Below are 24,145 nucleotides of genomic sequence, written 5' to 3'. Positions count from 1 at the left end.
AAAGATTTTATACTATTAGATATGTCAATATACATAGTAGTCGTGACGGCCTCCGTGGCGCAGTGGTATGCGCGGTGGATTTACAAAACGGAGGTCCTTGGATCGATCCCCGGCTGTTATGATTGAGATTTTCTTAATTGGACCAGATCTGGCTGGGGCTCAAAATTATCCCTATATTAAGTATCCCTGTATTAAGTAGTATTAAAATTAGTTTGGGGGGGCCAAACTAATTTTAATACAGGGATTTTGATACATCCCGAAAATCTCTAGTGATTTTTGTTACATGGTTTTTTATCCAGGAAGCACCAGATTATGTGAGATTGTGGTTTAAATTTTACTAATTTTTGCTTTTACTAATTTTTGCATTTGGAGCGGCTACGACACCGTCGTGTTCCGTGGTCTCTGTCTGCCTATTATTCTTTAATCTGTGGGTAAACAATACACTTCGAGTTTGGCTGAAGAATACGAGTCGGTACTAAGTATGTACACTTGTACCAACTGAGGTGTAAAAGTAAACATACCTAATCATACTCGGTCAGACTGTTTTAAATTGATTCTTGGAATTTCTTTGCACTTCGCTCTTTCCAATTTAGCATATTATGAGCCTCGAGGACAACGATCCTTTTTCTTTTCTCTGCGTGTACCTACAAAGTACCTATACCTCTCAGACCTAATTATACAAGGACCTGTATCGCACTCATAGTCACGAACAAAATTGTCTGTCATTTTCTGAGGAAAACGAGCTTAGATTTAGTATGTATCTTATACTAAACTAGAAGCTTTTGCCCGTTTTTTACACAACTCAATTACACAAAAAGGTATTTTACGGAGCTCTTTAACCGACGAACGCGATTACAACTATTTAACATCGATTCTATAGAGACAGTTTTTATAATCGCATTAGATCGTTGATCATATACTTTGACAGAAAAGTAACGTCTAGCGAGGCAGGTCCTATACAATAATTGGTCTGAGCTATACCTATATGTACACTAATTGTAACACTCAAAATTGTACCTAATACCTTTTTGACGGTCTCCGTGGCCCAGTGCGCGTTGGATTTACAAGACGGAGGTCCTGGGATCGATCCCCGGCTGGGCCGATTGAGGTTTTCTTAATTGGTCTAGGTCTGAAAGAGGATGTGTGGATTGTCTTCCTACTCCTAACAAGTTGCCCGGCTACCATCTTAAATTACTTCATCACTTACCATCAGGTGAGATTGTGATCAAGGGCTAACTTGTAGATAATAAAAAAAAATCACCACTAGCCGACGCCCCGCGTTGTTCCTATAGCCTACTAGCACACGCCTACGACTACGTCCGCGCGGAATACAGTCATTCACAAATCTCGTGGAAACCTTTGAATTTTACGTGATAAAAAGTAGCAAATTTGTTAATCCAGAAAATATATCTTCGTTGCAAATTTCAGATCAATCGATTCAGTAGTTGCGGCGTTAAAGAGTAACAAACAACGAAACATACATCCATACAAACTTTCGCGTTGATATTAGTAGGAAGTTACTCACAAATAACGTGACTTTTTAATGGTAAAAGAATTTTCAAAATCGGTTTAGTAGATCTAGAATTACCCATACAACACCACAAACTTTACCTCTTTCAAATATTAATTCAGATTAATAATTCAATCAGTCATAATCAGTATGTGGATATTTTTACTTGGCATAAAATATTTTTTTGTAAGAGAGAAAATTATGTTTTTAGTAGAAGTAAAAATCATAAACATTTTGTATATGGTTTGAAAATTTATTTCATAAATCTTATGACACAAAACTGTTAGTTAAATTTTGACAATATTCAATATTCAATATCAGTTAGAGAACAATTCATCTTAACACTACAATGTTTGTATAGAAACATTCTTTTTATATCGCAATCCAAAAAAAATCTCAAAAGCAAACGGGAGATCTTTGAGAGACGACTGTGGCCAACAGCCGCGTCAAAATGAGATCTAAATTTTGAAAACTCTAAGTCCAACACTTTTTTACACTTACAAACGAAAATATATAAAAAAAAATCCTCCATCTCAACCTTCAACATAATACGTTTCTTTAAAAAAAAATGGGCAGGCCATGAATGGTTATAAAATTGTTTTTAAAATCCCTACATTTAAGCACCACCCGCTAATTCTAGTAAAATCCATTTTAATTTTATAAAAAAATATAATTTTGAACGAGATCTAAACGATTGTCGAGAGAAACTACCAACACGAGTAAATTACTATTTAGAAAAATACATTGAAATTACATAGACTACCTATCTACTTAAAATTAAGGTTTTGATGGTAAATTTCGCTGCGTTATATCAATTTTCTAAATTGACCTAACATGAAAAAGTTATATTTTTAATTATTATAGTGAAACCAACTCGATAGTACACCAACAATGATGTTAGAAGAAAAAAGAGGTAGATAAATTATATGGCACGTTAAAACTATGCTAATAAGCAAACAGAAGCTCAGTCGCTACACTGTCATCCGTTGACAACGCCGTTGAAATAACTTTTGGGTGCCAGTTGTAAACATCGAATGTGGTTTATATAACCTATCTACCTCTATTTTCTTCTAACATCACGGTAGATATTTTTTTCTACATACTGTACTGACCGTCGACGACCATTTTGAAAAAGTTTATATTTTTCTGAAGGTAGGTACGAATTGGAAACACTATAATAGAATTTGGAACAGGCACAATATTTTCATATTCTCAAATACATAAATATTTATATAAATCAAACCTAAAAGGTGAATGTTTTAAGTGAATGTTACACAGAAATTTATTGTTATAAAATTCAACCATCTTATTTTGTAGACAGATAAATAAATAGCAAAAAATAAATAATATAGCCTATATTATGTCACCCAGGCCATTACGAATCTTTAGACACCTGAGTCCTGACATCTCATTCATTAAAATCGGTTCTGTACTTTAGGCGCTACGGTAGATCATACAAACAAACATACATGTTACATAGACTGATTTTTGGCTTCGCCGTAGTCGGGTAATAAGAAAGGTGCAATAAGATGCGAGTAAGTAAATAGTAATAAAGTGTTTCTCTTAAAAAACGCAAAAAAACATTTCTCTTCTTCCCTTAGGTACATTAGTTAATAATTTTCCTGTGTTTTGATAAACTTTTCACCTGTCTACAAATAAGTATTTCTTCTTTCAAAAGAGACATTTAAGTTTTATTTCTTAATAAAAAAAATGTGATTAAAAAAAATTTAAAAAAAAAAAATAAAAAAAACATTTAAAAAAAATCAAGTTACCTCTATTTATAGCGTTAATATACCGCGCTACTTTTTGGGACTAAGTTTCAGAAAGGGCAAAAGCTTTTGTATTTATGTTAAACACACTTAACCTTTTTTGCATATAACAATAACGATATTGTATCGGTTCGTAAACCTCTCCAACCAAGGGCAGACCTCAAACATATAAAGGTCCATTGTGTGCATTTAATTTACATTTTCTATTGTTTATTTTCTTGGCAGTTCAACACTATTGATTAAAGCATTGCTTTTATTGATACACCTAAAAGCATCTTAATCATACCAACATTCGTCAATCATAAAAAAGTCCTAGAGTTTCTACTAAATAGTTGTATGTTGCGGGGCAGCGCACGGTGAAAGGCGCGCAGGTTGAAAGGTTGCGCACAAAAAACATAACGGTGTCATTCGTTCATCGAATTTTATTGCCCATATTTATTTTTAAACCGGGGGATATATGTGAAAAAAATAGTAAAAAAAATAATATTCGTAATTAAAATGAACGTTAGTTAAAAAACATGGCATTTTAAAGCCTTTACAGTATTTATATAAATATGCAAATGGTATACATTGATGTGCCAAATAGCTTTTACAAAAGGTTTCTTTTCTTTCTTAATTAGGAAATCTCCAATGGAAAGGAATACATTAAATCTGCCAATAGGAAATATTGTGCCCATAATAAATTTTTTGGCTACTTACAATTGAGAAAATACCTTATAAACTAGAAATTAAGATCTATTTTTGAAAATAAATGCCATTATACAAGAAATGTAACGAAAATTTTATCAAGGATTCATAAAACATTGCAAATTTTTAATAAACTTAAAATTGTCCAAACTTAAAATAAACTTGGAGACATAACATATAATCTAAAGTATTCTATAAAGTACATAGAAAGTATATAAATAATTAATAGACCACACATAAACATACGTACAATATTTTATTTATAAGTAGATTTTATACTCGTAATGTCACGTCATATTGAAATTTTAGATTTAAACCGAGTTTCTATGGCAGAACAAACGTGAACTGAACGTAATATAATCCGGAATAAATCCAAAACCATGAACTATGAAATGCATTTTAAACTAGATGTACTACAGTATAAAACAATGTACATTGTCACACTCACAGCACACAGCACAAGGGTTCGCAGTCTTCAACCAAATGTATCACAATAGAAACGACACTACACTTAAAGCCCCATTCAATTAAAATACAAAGAAATTACATAGATGATCAAAAGAAATGAATTCTTCAAACGTCCAAATAAAGGAGACAGATAGGAGCTGGAAACCGGCAGTTGCTATGAACACCCGCAACTTTCGACGACCATTCCGGGTATAGTCCCGTAAATGATATTAAGATCGTGATCGAAGTAGAGCATTGATATGCTGCTCATTTTCCTGGGAGCACAACAAGGCCCTCCGTTGCCCTGGGGTGCTGCTAAATGCACCAAGTGGGTGTGAGGATACTTTTGTAAGAAGCTGTAAGGACATTCGCCGCTGCAGTAATTAGCGTCGTACTGCTTTGGTGCGATTATCCAATCCCACCCAAACTCTTCAAAGTTCACCGACAGAGGGTACCGACAACATCGGACCTCTTTCAAATTCTCCGTACAATCCATACCGATCATTCGCCGCGTTCTTTTGTGCGAATTATCTCTCAGACTTACTTCTATATATGGCATCTGAAACAAATTACCTGTTCATTATTATTGTTTTTACTTTGCTTATCTTATCTGGTCTGTACTTGAACTACTTTTGAGCGAAGGTCTATCTCCCAAATTCCACTTAACAACTAAGTATTTTTTTTCAATGTTTACATCAATCTTTATTTATATAATTTATTTTAATATGCTTAATACAATCGATAAAGATAAGTGTATCTAAAATGATGAACATAAATTCAATAACTGAATCTGTAATTGCTTTAACTTTTGGCAGTTGGTCGTTACCGAATTCATCGATAGAACCCGATGATTGACCTATTTATTGACCTGTTAATGGGTCAATTTGATATACACCAGTAAGTAGGCTGATATCAGCTCTATGCGAGCTTCTTTTAGAAAGATAAATGACTTTTTTATTGCTAAATGCAATGTTAAAATTGATATTTATGAGAGAGTGAATGATTCACAGTGAATGTTACTCAAGGGAATTGTGATTGTGGACATTACAGAAGCTTCCTTTCAAGTAAGTTCAAGGTTAACTATGTTCGATCAATACGCGATTTCAAAGTTATCTGAATCTCTACTTTTGTCTTGATTTCTTTTATTAGTGAAACCTATGGAATTCTATTAAATAATGAACTCACCAAAGCGTTATTTGATTCTGAGCTAGGATGCGGCACCACTAAGCTCAATCTATTCTTCGAGTCTTGTATTCTCACTACTATCGCCAGGTTTTCCCTCGGCAACCTAAAGAACTCCGCAACCATATTGGTCACATTCACCTTCAACCATTTCCCAACTTTCAAATCTTTTCTTGACAACTTCACAGGACTATCTGCGTATGTCACAGATGCTTTCCCTTGACTGTTTCTGGTAACTCTATTGACTTGTATGTTTACAGTGTAGTGGTCTTCGACTAAAGTTACATTATTTCTAGCTTCTAACTCCTGGATATGTAGACTAAGGAACGCCTCGTCGACTTCGTTCTGAAGTACTTTGTTGGTGAACTTAAAGTTAATCACTTTCAGCCCTTTGAATCGGTTGTGGCGCGATGCATCTGTAAGCAAGAAAATATATCCTTTTTAATAATTTATTATCCTTTTTAGGCAGAAGATATCTATCTTTTTTGGTTAAAAAATATCGATACGTTTACACATTGACATCAAATATCTACCTAAGCCGAGCCAAAATTAATCGAGCCAAGTTAAACCACTAACTAAAACAGATATATTAATATCAATACTATTCGATATAAAAGTGATAACAAATGTATTAAACAAAATACCACAGTTTCTCTATTCAATAACATTGCAAACCCTTACATACAGTGCCTTCTTAATAACCATTCACGACCATCCAAATAGAATAAATTTCAGGACCGCCATCCTTGAAAAATTTTCTATTTTCTCTCATGCTGTTTGCTAATGTTATAAAATAATTAAACCATAGTTTCAATTCACCTAATTACAGAATTTAATTACATATAGTAACTATATAAAACTATATTATGCTATTTTATTCCTTAAATACTAGTAGTAATAATAAAAGCAGTAAACATGAGTCGATGATGATGATCTTGTAGTTCCGTTGTCATTAGTTGATAACTGAAACAAAAGAAATAAAGTTAAAGTATAGAGTTTAAATTATTATAGTTAAAAGTCTTCGAACAGTGCGTGTTGACATAAGGTTTTGAGACTTGGTCGCTAACTATGGGCCTCATAAGAAGGCTCAGTCATACAACGGGCGATGGAACGAGCTATGCTCAATGTATCTCTGCGTGATCAAATCAGAAATGAAGAGATCCGCAGAATAACCAAAACCACTGACATAGCTCAACGAGTCGCGAAGCTGAAGAGGCAATGGGCGGGGCAAGCAGTTCGAAGAACCGATGGCCCCGAAAGAAATTATTGTTATGATTTATAATTTACGAAATTTACACTTTTTGTATCACTACATAGTATATCGCTTTCTCTGTCCCTATATTCCTATATCCCTATGTATGCATAAATCTTTACAACAACGCAACGGATTTAGTTGCGGTTTTTTCATTAGATAGAGTGATTGAAGAGGAAGGTTTATATGTATAACTAGCGACCCGCCACGGCTTCGCATGCGTGCAATGCAGATACTAAATACACTATAGAAAAACTGTGAACGTTTTTTTTTTTTTTATTCTTTACAAATTAGCCCTTGACTACAATCTCACCTGATGGTAAGTGATGATGCAGTCTAAGATGGAAGCGGGCTAACTTGTTAGGAGGAAGATGAAAATCTACACCCCTTTCGGTTTCTACACGGCATCGTACCGGAACGCTAAATCGCTTGGCGGTACGTCTTTGCCGGTAGGGTGGTAACTAGCCACGGCCGAAGCCTCCCACCAGCCAGACCTGGACAAATTAAGAAAATCTTAATCTGCCCAGCCGGGGATCGAACCCAGGACCTCCGTCTTGTATACCCACCGCGCATACACTGCGCCACGGAGGCCGCCATTGATTAAAAAAAAAACATAGGTTCCCGCTCCGGCTTCGCACAGGTTTGTATGGTTTGTAGGTTTGTCACACTAATAAGTTTGTATGTAAGTGTGTGTGTATGTTTGTTCCTCCTTTACGATGCAGCTACTGAAGCGATTTGGCTCAAATTTGGAGTGGAAATAGATTTCACTCTGGATAAACACATAGGCTACTTTTCATCCCGGAAAATCCAAAATCCATGGTTCCCGTGGGATTTCTGATAAACTGGATTCCACGCGGACGAAGTCGCGGGTGTCCGCTAATATATATACAATGCAGCTTATTGGTGTAACTTGTTTTATTTATAAACATAAATAAAACAAGTTACACCAATAACAATATAAACAATATATTTTACGATAATATTTATAAACATAAATATTATCGTAAAATATATTGTTTATATTGTTTATAATTTCTATTAATATTGATAAAAATTTGCTTCCCCACTGAATCTTATCGATATGAAGATTCAAAGTTCGCTAACTGGCCAGGTGTTAAAGATTGGTTAAAAATATCGAGTTCGTTCATCTATAAGTGCAGAAGGCCATGCCACCCACCTGGGCCACTAGTACGAGATTAAGCCTCGAACGATATCGATTATCGAATAGATATCGCAAATGGCCCACCTTGCGTAAGACGGGCAAAGATAAACAGTTTATGCTTAAAGAGAATCTCACCTGGTAGAAATTATCCTACCAGATTAGGTTTATTAGGTTATTTAGGTTCTTCATTAGGTTCTATCTTATTTCTGTTATCTTATTTTTCTTGGAATTGTCTAAGAAAAAGATAATTGATATAATAAAAGCTCTTGCCTCTTGGCTCTTGCCACCATAGATATTCCAGCGCTAATCGAGCCGTCAGGAATCAGTCGGGATGATGGCAGGAGACCTGATGGATTGACGCTGGTTCCCTGGGAAATGGAGCGGGCCCTAATGTGGGACGCTACATGCATTGACACATTAGCACCGTGTCATATCAGGGAGACAGAATCAAGACCGGGAGCGGCAGCAGAAAAAGCTGAAACCGGTAAGTGGCTCAAGTATGCCTCTCTGACAGAGAATTACATATTTGCACCTTCTGCAGTGGAGACCCTTGAGCCATGGAGTCGCAGTGCCAAAAAAAAATTACCGAATCATTTCACCGCGGCTAGTTGCCTCTACTGGTGACAGAAGGGCTGGCTCATTTTTTGCGCAAAGGATCAGCCTGGCTGTCCAACGCGGAAATGCAGCCAGTATTCTTGCCACCATTCCACGTGGGCATGATTTGTATAGTTATTAGGATAACTTAGCTTAAGTTCCTTATTGTATTCTTTCTCAATAAAAAAAAGAAAAAGAAGATAACATAATTAATTAATAAGATAACTGTCTAAGAAAAAGTAGGTGTAGGGGTAGAGGTAGGGAACGGGTAGAGTATTGTAGAGTAGGGATAGGGGAGAAGAGCACATAAGTCCGGGTTGTTGATCGGGTCCGCTAGTCTGTCTATAGTTTCTAGATGTAACTCTGCTAGCGTGTGTTTTTGATTATTTACACGTTACTGAAAGTCAAACAAACTTTTGACTGTCTGATTGATTGTCCGGACTAAATTTCACGATTACGAAGATTTTAATTCGGTACAACCATCCATTCTTGATGTAAAATCAGACGCCTGTAAGCTGCTTCAGCAAACTTAAGCAAGCTTTGAATAATCATGTCAGACTATAAACAGTGGCGGATTCACAAAGCTGCCAGTAGGTTGTTAAAGTTGCAACTTTTAATGTCTTACTAGGACTTTACAACAGGAATAAAATATTAAAATCAAGTTTAGATAGTATTCACATTAATTAACCTCCTGATATCATCAAATAAAAAGTTTAAAAGTTGTGGGGGGTGAAAGTGGGGAAGGACAACCGAATGTCTGCAAATATACTCGAGTGTGGTCTCAAATCAAAGCGCACTGAAAGAGAATTTTGATGACTTGATCGAGTGTGTAATTAGTAATAATTTCATGACATTTGGGGGTTTTCAAAATTTTCAATTTTATGTTATGGCGCTGTCAATTTTAGTTTAAGTATTAGCCGCGGGCTGGGAGCCTAGTCATTTTATTTTCGATACGAAAACCATCGTTTGCGTTTGCAACCGTTTCGTACTAAGATAGCTACGAAACTAAGCCGACTTTTTAGCAAACTATTTAGAATTCCTCGAGGGAATGTATCGTTTTTGACAGGCTGTATATAAATCTGTCGTCGATTGTTTAGGATAAAGTCTATGTTTGTTGTTACAGACGTAAAGTATTCTGTTTAGCGTTAGTCTAATTTAGAATTTCAGTGTTATAGATTTTTCGAAAACTTCCATTTGCTTGTCTAAATCTCGTGTTTTATATCAATGTCTTCATTTATTAGAAAATTGTTGAAGTGCATGTTGGAACAAGAATAAACTATAGGTATATTGAATGGTGAATTTGGGTGCGATACTGGTCTTTTTGTAATTAGTCTGAGTATGGATAAGAAGTCCATAAAGCTATTCATTTAATTTTTATGATATGATGAATTTCCATCAATCGGTGACCATTAGTTTCACTAAATAGGCATTATTGTTTACTCTTACGCAATACAAAGAATCTTTCACTCTACATTGGTACAACTGGTTGCTAATTAAGTAAGAAAAATAATATAAAGACTGCATTCATGGAATACATCAATACGTCAATACCGTAAATTTTGTTACTTAACAAGGAATATTTGAATAATTAATGATAAGTGTTATCACATTTAATAATGCCTGGGATTGCCCCATGTTGCTAAGGTAAAGTGATAAAAGTATTGCAAGGTCGTCGGAAGTCGGTTTGTCGGTAGGGTGATAGCCACGGCCGAAGCCACCCACCAGCAGGACCTGGACCAATTAAGAAAACCTCAATCAGCCCAGCCGGTGATCGAACCCAGGACCTCCATCTTGTAAATCCACCGCGCGTACTACTGCACCACGGAGGCCGTCAAACTTATCTTAGTTTATCATAAGGCGTAACTTCATCCTAGGGTAGGCCTAAGTTCAATAAAACCTAGCCAGATTATACCCGTAAATAGATAGATCATAGATACTGTACGACATAATTTACTAGAGAAATTGGCAGATCATAGATAGGTACCACATAATTTACTAGAGAAACTGTCAGATCATAGATAGGTACCACATAATTTACTAGAGAAACTGGCAGATCATAGACAGGTGCCACATAATTTACTAGAGAAACTGTCAGATCATAGATAGGTACCACATAATTTACTAGAGAAACTGTCAGATCATAGATAGGTACCACATAATTTATTAGAGAAACTGGCAGATCATAGACAGGTGCCACATAATTTACTAGAGAAACTGGCAGATCATAGATAGGTACCACATAATTTACTAGAGAAACTGGCAGATCATAGATAGGTACCACATAATTTACTAGAGAAACTGGCAGATCATGGATAGGTACCATATAATTTACTAGGGAAACTGGCAGATCATAGATAGATACCACATAATTTACTAGAGAAACTGGCAGATCATAGATATACCACATGATTTACTAGAGAAATTGGCAGATCATACACAGGTACCACATAATTTACTAGAGAAACAGGTAGATCATAGATAGGTACCACATAATTTACTAGAGAAACTGGCAGATCATAGATAGGTACCACATAATTTACTAGAGAAACTGGCAGATCGTAGATAGGTACCAAATAATTTACTAGAGAAACTGGCAGATCATGGATAGGTACCATATAATTTACTAGAGAAACTGGCAGATCATAGATAGGTACCACATAATTTACAAGAGAAACTGGCATCAATTTAATGCCAGTTTCTCAATGGAAAATTAAAAAAATGGTTAATTGATAAGTGCATCTATGACATTAAAGACAATAAACCTCAATAACTCGACGTTCCGTTTTTCTTGAAATTCATTATTAACATTACCTATACTAATAATATTAGACTTTACTTTATTCTCTTGATATTATTGTTTTTGACATCTAAATTAATATTTAAAAAAAAAACATTTAATTTTAGATATGCTTACTTAAATCTTAGTTTTAATAAAATTTATAATCAATTGAATTTGAATTTTACTTGAATTTAGTTAAATTGAGTGTATATAAGTTATATTAAGTAATAGCAATGCTCTAACAGGGCCTTATGTAACAACTAGGTCCAGTCGCAGTAAATTCCTGGCGCTAGGTTTTAGTGGATATTTTGATACACAGGTGAGTCCCGAACTGTCTTCCGGATTCATTCTCTATATATATTGGTTGTAAGTAGGTTAGGAGGTTCATGGTGACACTAAAAATTTAACCGACTATAAAATCACAATTATAAACTAAAAAGCGAAAAGTAACATCGTATGTGCTACCTTCAGATCACTTTAAAGACGTGTGTGGCCAGCATTAGTATAAATAAGTAAAGTCCTTGCCACAGTGGTTTCTTTACACGTGTAAATACTAAATGTATAATATAAAATACTTATAAGTACATACATACAATATTTTATAACATACAAATTAATCTCATTATGTACTATCAGAGGCCACTTCTACAAATAAATAGTCTTTTCAATGGTTTCGCGTGTTATTTTATTTCTGGTTCTTATTTTAATTTGTTTCATAGCAGATCACCTACTTTATAAGGCACAATTATACTCGCATATGAGCCGTGATAGCCCAGTGGATATGAGTTATGACCTCTGCCTCCGATTTCGAATTGTGTGGGTTCGAAACCGGTCCGGGACATGCAAAAGTTGGACTTTTCAGTTATGTGCATTTTAAGAATTTAAATATCACGTGTCTAATTGTTAAGGAAAATCATCGAGAAGAAACCTGCATACCAGTGAATTTTCTTAATTTAATGCGTGTGTGAAGTCTGCCAATCCGGATTGGGCCAGCGTGGTGGACTATTGGCCTAACCCCTCTCATTCTGAGAGGAGACTCGTGCTCAGTGTGCTGAATATGGGTTGATAATGATGATGATGATGATATGCAAGTCAAAGTCTAAGCCTAATTGACATAGTCATTTATTTCAATTAGGCTTAGTTTACGAGCACTGAACAAGGACTTTTGAAACGTCAGGTCCTTCCAATGCGAGTTAGCGGGCTTAGCCCCGATTCGCACGAGACTTTTGTTAACGGATGAATTTAATGATTTCATTATTTTTTTGATGTGTTTGTTATTGTTCGGAGAAGGTTCTTGTGATAGAAAAAAGTTGAAAGTTTACATAGAGTTATACGCGGACGAAGTCGCGGGCGTCCGCTAGTGAGTTAATAAAATTCGATAGCTTAACGTGTTATCCGAGACACGAAGATAGGAAGGCTGAAATTTTTTACAGAAATTAAATAAAAAGAAAAGCCCGACGCAGGATTCGAATCAAGGACCGCATGATCAAAAGCCACAGCCTTACCACTGGACTAAAGGGGGCAGAATATGATGGATAGGTGCAGTGACGTAGCGTGTCTTGCTGGGGCTCTATATCAAAATTAGTTGGAGGGCCCAAATGAAGGGTAAATATTTCTCACAAAAGAAATAAAAATGCTCGCTTATAATAAACTAGTAGTCGCCGCGCGGTTTCACCCGCGTGGTTCCCGTACCCGCAGGAATACGGGGATAAAATATAGCCTTCCTCGATAAATAGGCTAACACTGAAATTATTTATTGTCTTTAACCGATTTCAAAAAAGGAGGAGGTTCTCAATTCGAGTGTATGTTTTTTTTTGTATGTATGTTACCTGATTAGTCGTAGACGCCTGGACCGATTTGAATAATTATTTTTTTGTTCGAAAGGGATGATCTCCTGAGATGGTCCCATTTTCATCATGTCAGGATCTGATGATGGGATCCTGGAGAAATCGAGGGGAACTTTCAAAAATCGTAAGAACCGCGCCTAGCTACAAATCTTTTGAATGATGAACAGTAGCTATCTTGTGATTGGGCTTGATTAATTTGTGTGACATTTCACGTAGATATAGGTTGTGACTGTCATTAGGGGTTTTAACACGACTACACAGAACAACACACCTTGGGGATTTTTTCTTGCCTACGTCTTAATATACTCATAGTATTATAACACTAAAAATTAATTAATAAAAAATTTAGCATCGGCTTCAAACTGATCAGAAGGTAGAACATTAATAACAAAATACGATGTTATTTTTCGTTTTTTAGATTAGTTGGTACGTATTATGTTTTTGAAGTCGGTTGAATTTTTTTATTACAATTTTTTGTCATTTCTAAAGTGAAAACTTTGAAGTTTTTTTTATTTATTCCCCTGGATGCACCATATTAAGAGATTGTGGAGTACCTACATTTTACTAATATTTGCTATCACACGTAAGGGGCCCCTGTACTTCGGGGACCCCGTATCATCGATACGGTGGTAGCTACGCCTCTGGATAGGTGGCTCATTGTTATCAGTGCTTAGCAGCACGAAGCAGGTCGAGTACAGTCAATAGGTTGTATGTTTAAGCCAGACGAGCGATGATGTCATCCGATTACTCACAATAACGATAATTCTGCCCAATCCACGCATATATACGTAGGTCATGTCCACTCGCTAGTAAATGTGCTCCCAGTAAAAACATTTTCATGTAAAGTAAAGATGCAGTCAAAGCAGAGAGAGAGAGTATCTCTGCGTGATCGAATCAGAAATGAGGAGATCTGCAGAAGAACTAAAGTCACCGTCAAGCTCAACGAGTCGCGAAGGTGAAGTAGGTCATAAGTTCGAAGAGCCGAGGGTGCTGGAATGGCGACCCTGCACTAGAAAGTACAGTGTCGCCATTCCAGTGAATCCATCACCAGGTGGACTGACGACATCGAGCGAGTCGCAGTGATTCGCTAGATGCTAGCGGCTCAGGTGCCATCGCTATTTAAAGAGTCGACCAACTTATAAATTGCATACTATTTCCATTGTTAAGTAAAAAGATAAAATTGTCAGTAAGATAACTCAGTCAGTTAAAACTAGAATGTTGAAATTTGGTATGGCACGTCTATAAAGTTGTCAAAAGTTTTTGGGGTTCTTTTCCTACATACAAAGTGAGGACAAAATTTTTATCGTCTTTCCAATGGTGTGAGGTATCGTTGTCGATATTTTTGTGCATTAGTAAGGGATTAAAGTGGTAATTTAATCGACGGAACCCTACACTGAACGTGGCCCGACACGCATTTGGTCGGTTTTTTTGATTTCTCCATTTTAATATCTTAATGTAAGAAAGAAACAGGCGCAGAAGCTAACAATAAACTGACCTTGGTCTCTTGGAGACTGATTGCGGGAAAATAAAGATTCGCGCTTGCCTTGAGCGAGCCCAAAATGTAGGTGTGGGACGAACACGTTGGATACGGAAGCGGGAAGTGCATTCCGTTTTACCGTGTGCTGTTCATTGTATTATTTCATTTATATAAGACCCATCCCAACCACCTAGTGGTTGAGGCTTGCAGCCCAGATACCAACGCTGATTGTAGATCTAGACGCCTAAAAAACGTCCTTTACGATCCTGACGATGACATAACGAACGACAATGCTTCCCATGCAACACAAACGCAAGCTACACAGAGTCTTCGCCGGCAAAGACAAGGCCCCTTATATCTGGCGTCACCCATACGTGGGCTTTATAACTCACGATCTCGGGCCCGGACTGATACACTCACGCCAAAACACCCTTCCCGAACGGCCCTCTAAGCCGAGGTCCGAGAGTCTTTCCGCCTATCTACTCTATTTCTGCCTTCGGGCTCCAACAAGCGATGCTTCTGCGCTCGCCCAAACCCCCCGGTGACGCCCCTGAGGTCTCATAAGGAGCCTACGGCACTTACACAATCAGAGAAAAAAAAAGAATGACCTATTTTTGGAACGAAGTTCCTTCTATAGTAGAGCGAGCTGATGCAAATTGTCGAAAGAACAAGCGTTAGAGCGATGTCCTATTAGCGCGTTGCGTAACCTTGCTACGTCGAAGCGTCGACGCTGAGTCGTTTTCAATATATTATACACTAGCGACCCGCTCCGGCTTCGCACGGATTTTATATAAATCCTAATATTATATTCATTCTATATTATAGGATATCTTTATGTCACTCGTAATCTCTGATATATTTTCTGTACTAAAATATGACTGTATCTATTATACATATAAATCTCCTCTTGAATCACTTTATCGATTGCTAAAAACTACATTAAAATCCGTTGAAAGTTTAAAAAATTTATCGGAACAACTATAATAATGACTTGCCAGTGCCACATTAATGGTTTAGAAACTTCATTGCGACAACAGTCGACGACGGACAGTCTTTCACTTGTTTTGATCCATTATTGAGACTGACTGGGTGCGTATGTCGTCATCACAACGCATACATTACCGTAAAATTGTAAATTACGTTAGTTTTTCACAATCTAACGGCGACATATACAATCTATTGCGACGTACAATTTAACCCTCTAATGAGGCATCGGCCTTACATGAATAACGCGTAGCGTCCAGGCGACCATTCCCACTCTTACTATCTGACTTCGCCAGCGTGAAATTCAGGTTTCCATAAATCCCTCATGAACATGATTTTTTTCTGGGATAAAAGTACTTTATGTTGCCTAATACCTATGTCTACGAGTGAAAGTCCCATTTAAATCGGTTCAACAGTTCCAAAGATTATCCCGGACACGCAGACAAACGACATTTGAATAAAGCTTGATTGTGTTTTAGAATCACAGACAGGCACTTACAATTTTAAATATGTATTGATAATACTTAATTTTATTATTAATTAATAAGCATAAATATTAAATTAATTAACATACCTAATAACAAACTATTACCTATTTTTGGTACATCAAAAAAATTACAATAACAAAGCCTTATCAGACACAAGCGATGGACATTGGCCCGACTGTTTAGGTAGTAGGTACCTATGTCAAGATGTTTGCCTATAGCCTACAGGCATACTAATGCTGTAAAAATCCCAGTAAACGATAAACGCAAATAAAATATAAGGTCATTTACATTTTAATTAGTGCCTCAAAAGCTGCACAGTTATGGATTTCAACATAACTGTACAGCTCCCGGTTTCGAACTCCAACTTTCTGACTATTGTCCACGTTCTAGCACAGTTTTTACGGGTTAAAAGGGAATATAAAAAATAAAAAAAAATATTAATTTTAATAAATTATCATAAAAAATATTGAAAATTCCTTTAGGTAGTCTAATCTATACTAATATTATAAAACTGAAGAGTTTGTTTGTTTGTTTGAACTCTCCCAGGAACTACTGATCCGATTAGAAAAATTATTTCAATGTTATATAGCCCATTTATCGAGGAAGGTTTCAAGCTATAAATTATCTACATCCCGTATTCCTACAGGAACGGGAACCACGCGGGTGAAACCGCGCGGCGTCTGCTTTTAGAATTATAATACGTGTTTTCGTTGAGCTTTTAAAATTTATAATAAAGGATGTTCATTATAAATTTCAAAATTTTGGAATGAGTATTTTCACATGATAAAAACGTTTCATTCGGTCCTCCTAAGCAGGTTATTTAATAAAATGTTCGACACTGAGATTCAAAAGATTTTATTATGATAAAAATAATCAAAGTAATATAATAGTAGATTGTTATACAAGGGGCTAAAAAAACCCATTTTAAACGAGGTATTTTTAGGGCCCGAGACGTAAGGCGAGGGCCGCCTAAATAGAAACCGAGTTTAAAATGAGTTTAGCCCCACGTATTACACATTTTTTTTCACTACGATTGCGAGAAAATAAAATAACTCTGTACAGTATTCAATGTTTTATTTTATTTGAAAATTAAATAAAATTATTACACCGTACAGGATGTCCCATATCTTTAAATCTCGCTATTCGCAACTCAATCAAAAATTAAATAAAAAATGAACGCATTCCACAGACAAGAACGCTGCATTTCATTATAATTAATAGTTTTTTATTTATTTCAAAACAATCAGGGCCTTACCTATAATGATTCTGTTTTCGAATAAAACCTCCTCCGTTTTATAGTAGGCTAGTGCTTGGCTAGTACTCGTAACAGACAAGAATTAAAAAAACAAAATTACTTTAGCCCCTAGAGGCTGAAATGCTTGTTTAGCCCCGCTGTGGAGTGGTAATATGAGTATTTTGAGCAAGAGTAGTGAAAAATTGTTTTTAAGACAATAGTTATCAATTATAACCTTTTAAGGGTTATTAAAATAATTCCACTGTACTTTAAATAATAATATAGTGCGGAACACTCATCTCGCAAACCTGATTCACGCTTGACAATCTTTTTAGAACTATGTAGCGACAGATTATGGAATGTAGAACAAAATTAATATACAGGAAACATCATGCGGTAGTAAGATGTAATTTATAATGGAAATTTAGCGAAAAAAACGTCCTCGCTACAAAAAAAAAACGCCGATAAAAATTCTTAGCTTTTTTCTCATTATTCTTAAAATAAAACGCGCGTATTACGAATCGAATACGTGCGATGTATGAAATTAGAATCAGATCACTTCATACACAATCACTAGTCAATTTGAGTACTGATTTTAATGTTATATTACTGTCTACACTACATAATATATCTATTTTTAGCAGACTCAGAAGTTGATTAGAAAAAGTAAGAATATATGCGCGTTATATCACAAGTCGTTCCCGCCAACCGATCGCTACCCCTCTCTAACTCCCCACTCTTTACGGAAACAAGTCGCGCCACGTTACGTCAAATCCGTTTCAGACAACTATTTCCACTACACATTTCTTCTCGGACCATGGCGTGTTTGGAACCCTCGTAATTTTAATTTTAAGTTTTCGAATAATTATTATCACCATTATCTTAAGTTTATTATTATTACCTAACGTTTCGAAAGAGCTTGTAAACTAAGCCTATTTGAAATAAATGAATTTTGACTTTTGACTATATTAATTTTATAAAGAGATAAAGTTTTGTAAGGGGTAATCTCTGGGTCTACTGAAACGATTTTAAAAATTCTTTTACCACTAAAAAGCCACGTTATTTGTGAGTGTCATAGGCTATATTTTATCCCCATGTTCTCACGGGAAGGGAAACAGCGCGGTTGAAACCGCGGAGCGTTGGCTAGTCTATGATATTATTTTATCTTTAGAAAGACAGAGAATATTTTTATTTGTTTTTAGAATAGGTTTCGAAACTACTGAACCGATTGTTTACAACCCTCGCAGCCTTAATTTTTTACCATTTTAACTATCACCGTAATTTCAAAATAATGTAAAAAATAACAATTTATTGACGATTCAAAATGAAGTTGTGCGGTTTCGTAAACTCAAACTGCTTCAAGATAGAAAATTTTGAAAAATCCGTAAAAAAAATACAACTTGGTAACCCAAGGATTTTTTGGAAAACTATTCAAATTAGTTTTAGATAATTAGGTTAAGTCTTCGAACAGTGCGTGTTGCCAGTGATGACCTATGGTTCCGAGACTTGGTCGCTAACTATGGGCTTCATAAGAAGGCTCAGAGTCACACAGGGCGATGGAACGAGCTATGTTAGGAGTATCTCTGCTTGATCGAATCAGAAATGAGGAGATCCGCAGAAGAACCAAAGTCACCGACATAGCTCAACGAGTTGCGAAGCTGAAGTGGCTATGGGCGGGGCAAATAGTTCGAAGAGCCGATGGACGTTGGGGTCCCAAAGTGCTGGAATGGCGACCCCGCACTAGTAAGCGCAGTGTTGGCCGACCCCCCATCAGGTGGACTGACGACATCAAGCGAGTCGCAGGGATTCGCTAGATGCAGGTGGCTCAGTATCGTGATGTTTGGAAGTCCTTACAAAAGGCCTATGTCCTGCACTGGACGTCCATCGGCTGATATGATGATGATGATGATGAGGTTGTGTATTACCATTTGCGTTTTATCCATTAATTAAATAAATTACGGGATTGTATAATTCACATCGTATAATATCTACAGGGTGTGAATTGAAGAACATGTATTTTGTAGCACAACCTCATGGTGGGACCTCATGATCTGACGGAGGTCCATTACTGGACCAAAGAGGTAGTTATCTCATATATTTTTTTTATTCTTTACAAGTCAGCCCTTGACTACAATTTCACCTGGTAAGTAATGATGCAATCGAAGATGGAAGCGGGCTAACTTGTTAGGTGGAAATGAAAATCCACACCCCTTTCGGTTTCTACACGGCATCGTACCGGAACCAGAAACGCTAACTGACTAACTAGAACGAGCCACGGCCGAAGCCTTTTTTTTATTCTTTACAAGTTAGCCCGTGACTACAATCTCACCTGATGGTAAGTGATGATGCAGTCTAAGATGGAAGCGGGCTAACTTGTTAGGAGGAGAATGAAAATCCACACCCCTTTCGGTTTCTACACGGCATCGTACCGGAACCAGAAACGCAGACTAACTAGAACTAGCCACGGCCGAAGCCACCAGCCAGACCTGGACCAATTAAGAAAATCTCAATCAATCATGGTAACAAACTGACAATACGATGGACAAAGTCGGGTTCTGAGCGTGGTTTATTCGCTTATTGTTCAGTACAATGTTTCCGCTCACAAGATAACGCGCTTGGAACCTAATAGTTATTTTTAACTTCAACAGATGATAAGTTATAAATAGATAACTATTTATAACGTCCATTACACTTATTTGTTTGACGCCTTTTATTTTTCTTCTATTAAAACTATTTTTTTTATTGTGTTATTTTTTTTGTTACTAGCTTTTGTTAAGTATTATTATAGTGGGTAGTTTTGTTGACTGACTGTATTTGTTCGTTTAATGTTTGTAACTCAGTAAGATAGACAAGTTTGAACGCTATTTATCTATCTATTATCTTTTAAAGAGTAATAGAATTTATAGATTTTATTCCAAAAATGTAACATATTAGTACATTATTTTCAAACATAGCAGTAGTATAGTGTTTGGAACCATCCCGAATTGTAATATCATCTATACTAGTATTATAAAGAAGTAAAGTTTGTGCGGTTGTAAAGGTTAATCTCTGTGTCTACTGAACCGATTTTAGAAATTACAGAAAGCCAAGTTTTTTGTGTGTGTTATAGTCTATATTTTATGCTCGTATCCCTACGGAACCGAGAATTACGCGGCTAAAACTGCTGGGTGTCGGTTAGTCAGCAAACAGCCGATGGACGTCCAGTGTCTACCGCTGGAGATACATCTTTTGTAGAGATTTCCAAACACCAAGGTCACGAACCGCCAGCATCCAGCGGCAACAACCCGTTTGATTTCGTCGGTTCACAGAGTGGGGGGTCAACCAACACCGGGTTTTTCGGTGCGGAGTTGCGGTTCAGTGCCTTGGGACCCAATCTCCATAAGCTCTTCAGCTTCGCGACTCGCTGAGCTATATCAGTGACTATGGTTCTTATGCGCATCTCTTCGATTCTGATTCGATCACACAGTGAAACTCCAAAGCATATCATGTCAGAAAACCTCAGTATTTTAAAGCCCGAATTGAATTGGCTTTTACGACAAAACCGGCATCTTCAGATAAACATCTGAAGATCCTTCCTTCTCTTACTACTAAGAAAGTAATTAACTAAACTGAAATTAACGCTTGCTTATATTTAATGAGACACATTTTAAAAATGTATTAATTCTTTTTTTAACCGACTTCCAAAAAGGAGGAGGTTCTACGTTCGGCTGTATGTATGTTTTTTTTTCTTATGTATGTCCAGCGATAATTCTGTCATTTATGGTCCGATTTTGAAAATTCTTTTTTTGTTTTGAAGGGTTTGATTCCAGCACCGCCTTCAAACTGTTCAGAAGGTAGCACATAGGTAAGATGTTATTTTTTGCTTTTTAGTTTAAGTTAATTTTTGAGTTGGAAATTTCGGTTGATTTTTTTTTAATATTTACATTACCTCGCGACTTTGTGTGAAATTTGGATTTCTTATTATTTTTTTTTCTATTCGTCAAATTATAATTGGGAGATCATCGTGAACGGAAAAATTAACAGCCAAAGCAATTAGTTTTTTTGTGTTATTAACATTTCTTTTATCTCCGCGTTTTGTAATTATTATTATTTTTCTTTTGTAATGTGCGGTTGGGATATTTCCGGGATAAAAATTAGCCTATATGTTGTTCAATAACCAATAACGTTCTAGTGAAAGTCTCATTAATATCGTTATTAACAGCTGTTACTGCAGTCAAAAAGACGAAAAATTTTGTTGTAGTAAATGGTTATTATATATTTATGTGAGCCGTGACAGCCCAGTGGATATGACCTCTGCCTCTGATTCCGGAGGGTGTGGGTTCGAATCCGGTCCGGGGCATGCACACATGCATGCAGTTGTGTGCATTTTAAGAAATTAAATATCACGTGTCTCAAACGGTGACGGAATACATCGTAAGGAAACCTGCATACCTGAGAATTTTCATAATTCTGAAGTCTGCCAATCCGCATTGGGCCAGCGTGGTGGACTATTGGCCTAACCCCTCTCATTCTGAGAGGAGACTCGAGCTCAGCAGTGAGCCGAATATGGGTTGGTAACGATGAAATGGTTATTTGGTGTTATTTGTTGTTTTAAATTGTTTGTGTTCTTGTACATATGTATTCTGTGGTTTTAGTATGGTGCAAAAAAGAACTTGAAAAAATTCAGATATCAGTAATGAAATTTATAAGTATGAACATATTTTAAAGTGATGTAACGAAATAATTGTTAAGTGATGAATTCTATGTAATTTGATGTTTCAATTTCATACTGTAATACTTACTAAATTAATGTTTTGATTGTATTTGATTAGGTTTTAGTAACTGCAAGTAATTGTAAATAAAATACTTTTTTATTGTTTTGGCAAAAAAATATTCGATTAGGTTTTATTTGATTTTGAAACGTGTTAGTTTATTTAACAAAGATTTTCTTTTCTTCCATCAAAGTTTTGACAATTTTTACCTGTACAAGGAAATTTGACTCACAAAAAAATATGCTAGGACGATTTTTTTTCCAAATTTCCTGAAGACACTAAAAATGAGTTGCGCTTGCATTAATTTTTTTTAATTTAAAAGCCTATAAATATTTAAAACATTATAAAATAACTATTAATTAATGAAATAGTAACCTACCTTTATGCACCAACAAAAGAATTCTCGCTGAAAAAAAAAACACATTCACTGCAAAATATGTACGGTTATCCATACATGAAAATATCCCGAAAAAGTTAAATTTTTTGAAAATGGAACGCTACGTAAATCGCCGGTATTTTAACGGTAAATCGGTTCTCCGTTCGATTCTAAATTCGAATTTTCCGCGTTTCCCGCGATTTTTCAAATGGAGTGTTTCGTTCTCGAGTTCCATATTTGAATTGTATGGAACGCGCGCGCGTGCTAGCTGACACTGATCAACTGTTTGCGAGATGGTGCGAGTCTGTGAAGAACTCAAAGGCGTGGGTTATTTGCGCGTTCGCATTGTCCTAACGAATATTAGAGTATAGGTGTGGTATGTTGATGGTGATAATAAAAATAAAACAATCTCTACATCTATATCTATATCTAATATCTATATTTCTATATCTAATATCTATACTTATAATAAAACTGGTCGAATTCTATACATTTATACGCAATTTGAGATTTTACTTAAACCATTTGGAATACCAAACGTTACCGTGGCATAATGGACGCCAGCGTCATCTAGAATCTATACTTATAATACTAATTCTGTGCATTTTGTACATTCTGTACATTGAAGATTTTTTGAAAATTTTTGTTCATTATACAAAGTGGTGAAACGATTACGACCTTAATTTCAACCACATATCGGGTATCGTGTAAGTAGTCTGCACGCCAATTTTTATTAATTTCTATGCAGTGGTTTAGCCACAGGATAATTTTTTCACTTAAACAATTTTTGAACACGCTGTAAATGTATTACAAATACCTCACGAAAATTCACTAGGTCATTCACCTTGATAAACCAAAATAACAATTTAAAATGTGCGTTGTAAAAAATATTGGTAACTTACAAAAAACAAAAATCCTATTGAAATTTAGACCTAATGCACATAAGAATAAAAATTCTTATTATCTTTACCATACTTACCTACAATAATTATTCGGCACCACAAATTTTGTACCTATTTTTAATGTAAACAAACGAAAATTGCGACGTTGTCAATTGGGCACTAATAGTCCAGGATCCGGGGAACATTTTTACAGTTGATCACTACCAAGTTAATTTTATGTGAGTAGCTTTGTCTTGATGAGGCATAAATAAAATTGAATTTGTAGGACAATATGGCTGAAAAGTTGTATAAATTAATAGTTATACAACTTATCAGCCATATTGTCTTACAAATAGCGTGGTCAGTTATTTCGTTCCTATGCTCAGACATTTTTGTTATCTAGTAACTCTGCTAGCTACCAAAATAAATAATTTTCGAAAATTTACAAGTTGGGCGCCTCATCAAGACGAAGCTACTCACGGAAAATTAACTTGACAGTCATCAACTGTTAAAATATTCACCGGATCCTGGCCTATAAGGGCTTTCATTCAATATCATATGTTTTTAGCTAACTGTAGGTGTTTGGAAGATTTACTAAGTGGGAATAGGATAGAAATACATTTAGTGTTTTTGCTAGATTTGGTTCCCGGCGCGGGCGGCGTCTTTTGAATAGTGACTCAGTGAGTGATAGCCAGTTGCTACCCTTGCGCATTGTTTTATACAAA

General features: G+C 35.9%; 1 protein-coding gene across 1 annotated transcript; it reads right to left on the bottom strand.

Moving 5' to 3' along the window:
- Positions 1–1,742: 1,742 nt before the first annotated feature.
- On the bottom strand, positions 1,743–20,851 carry LOC112058336 (growth/differentiation factor 8-like). Its single transcript, XM_052889425.1, has 3 exons — positions 20,674–20,851; positions 5,599–6,032; positions 1,743–4,972 (listed from the first exon to the last, which is right to left on the bottom strand). Exons 1-3 carry the CDS (start codon positions 20,849–20,851, stop codon positions 4,589–4,591), a joined length of 996 nt encoding a protein of 331 aa, XP_052745385.1. The 3' UTR covers positions 1,743–4,588.
- Between the last annotated feature and the right edge of the window lie 3,294 nt (positions 20,852–24,145).

Source organism: Bicyclus anynana, chromosome 25, assembly GCF_947172395.1.
Source record: "Bicyclus anynana chromosome 25, ilBicAnyn1.1, whole genome shotgun sequence".
Classification (NCBI taxonomy): domain Eukaryota; kingdom Metazoa; phylum Arthropoda; class Insecta; order Lepidoptera; family Nymphalidae; genus Bicyclus; species Bicyclus anynana.
Note: the sequence above shows the minus strand (reverse complement) of the source record. Positions and strands in the feature narration are given on the sequence as shown.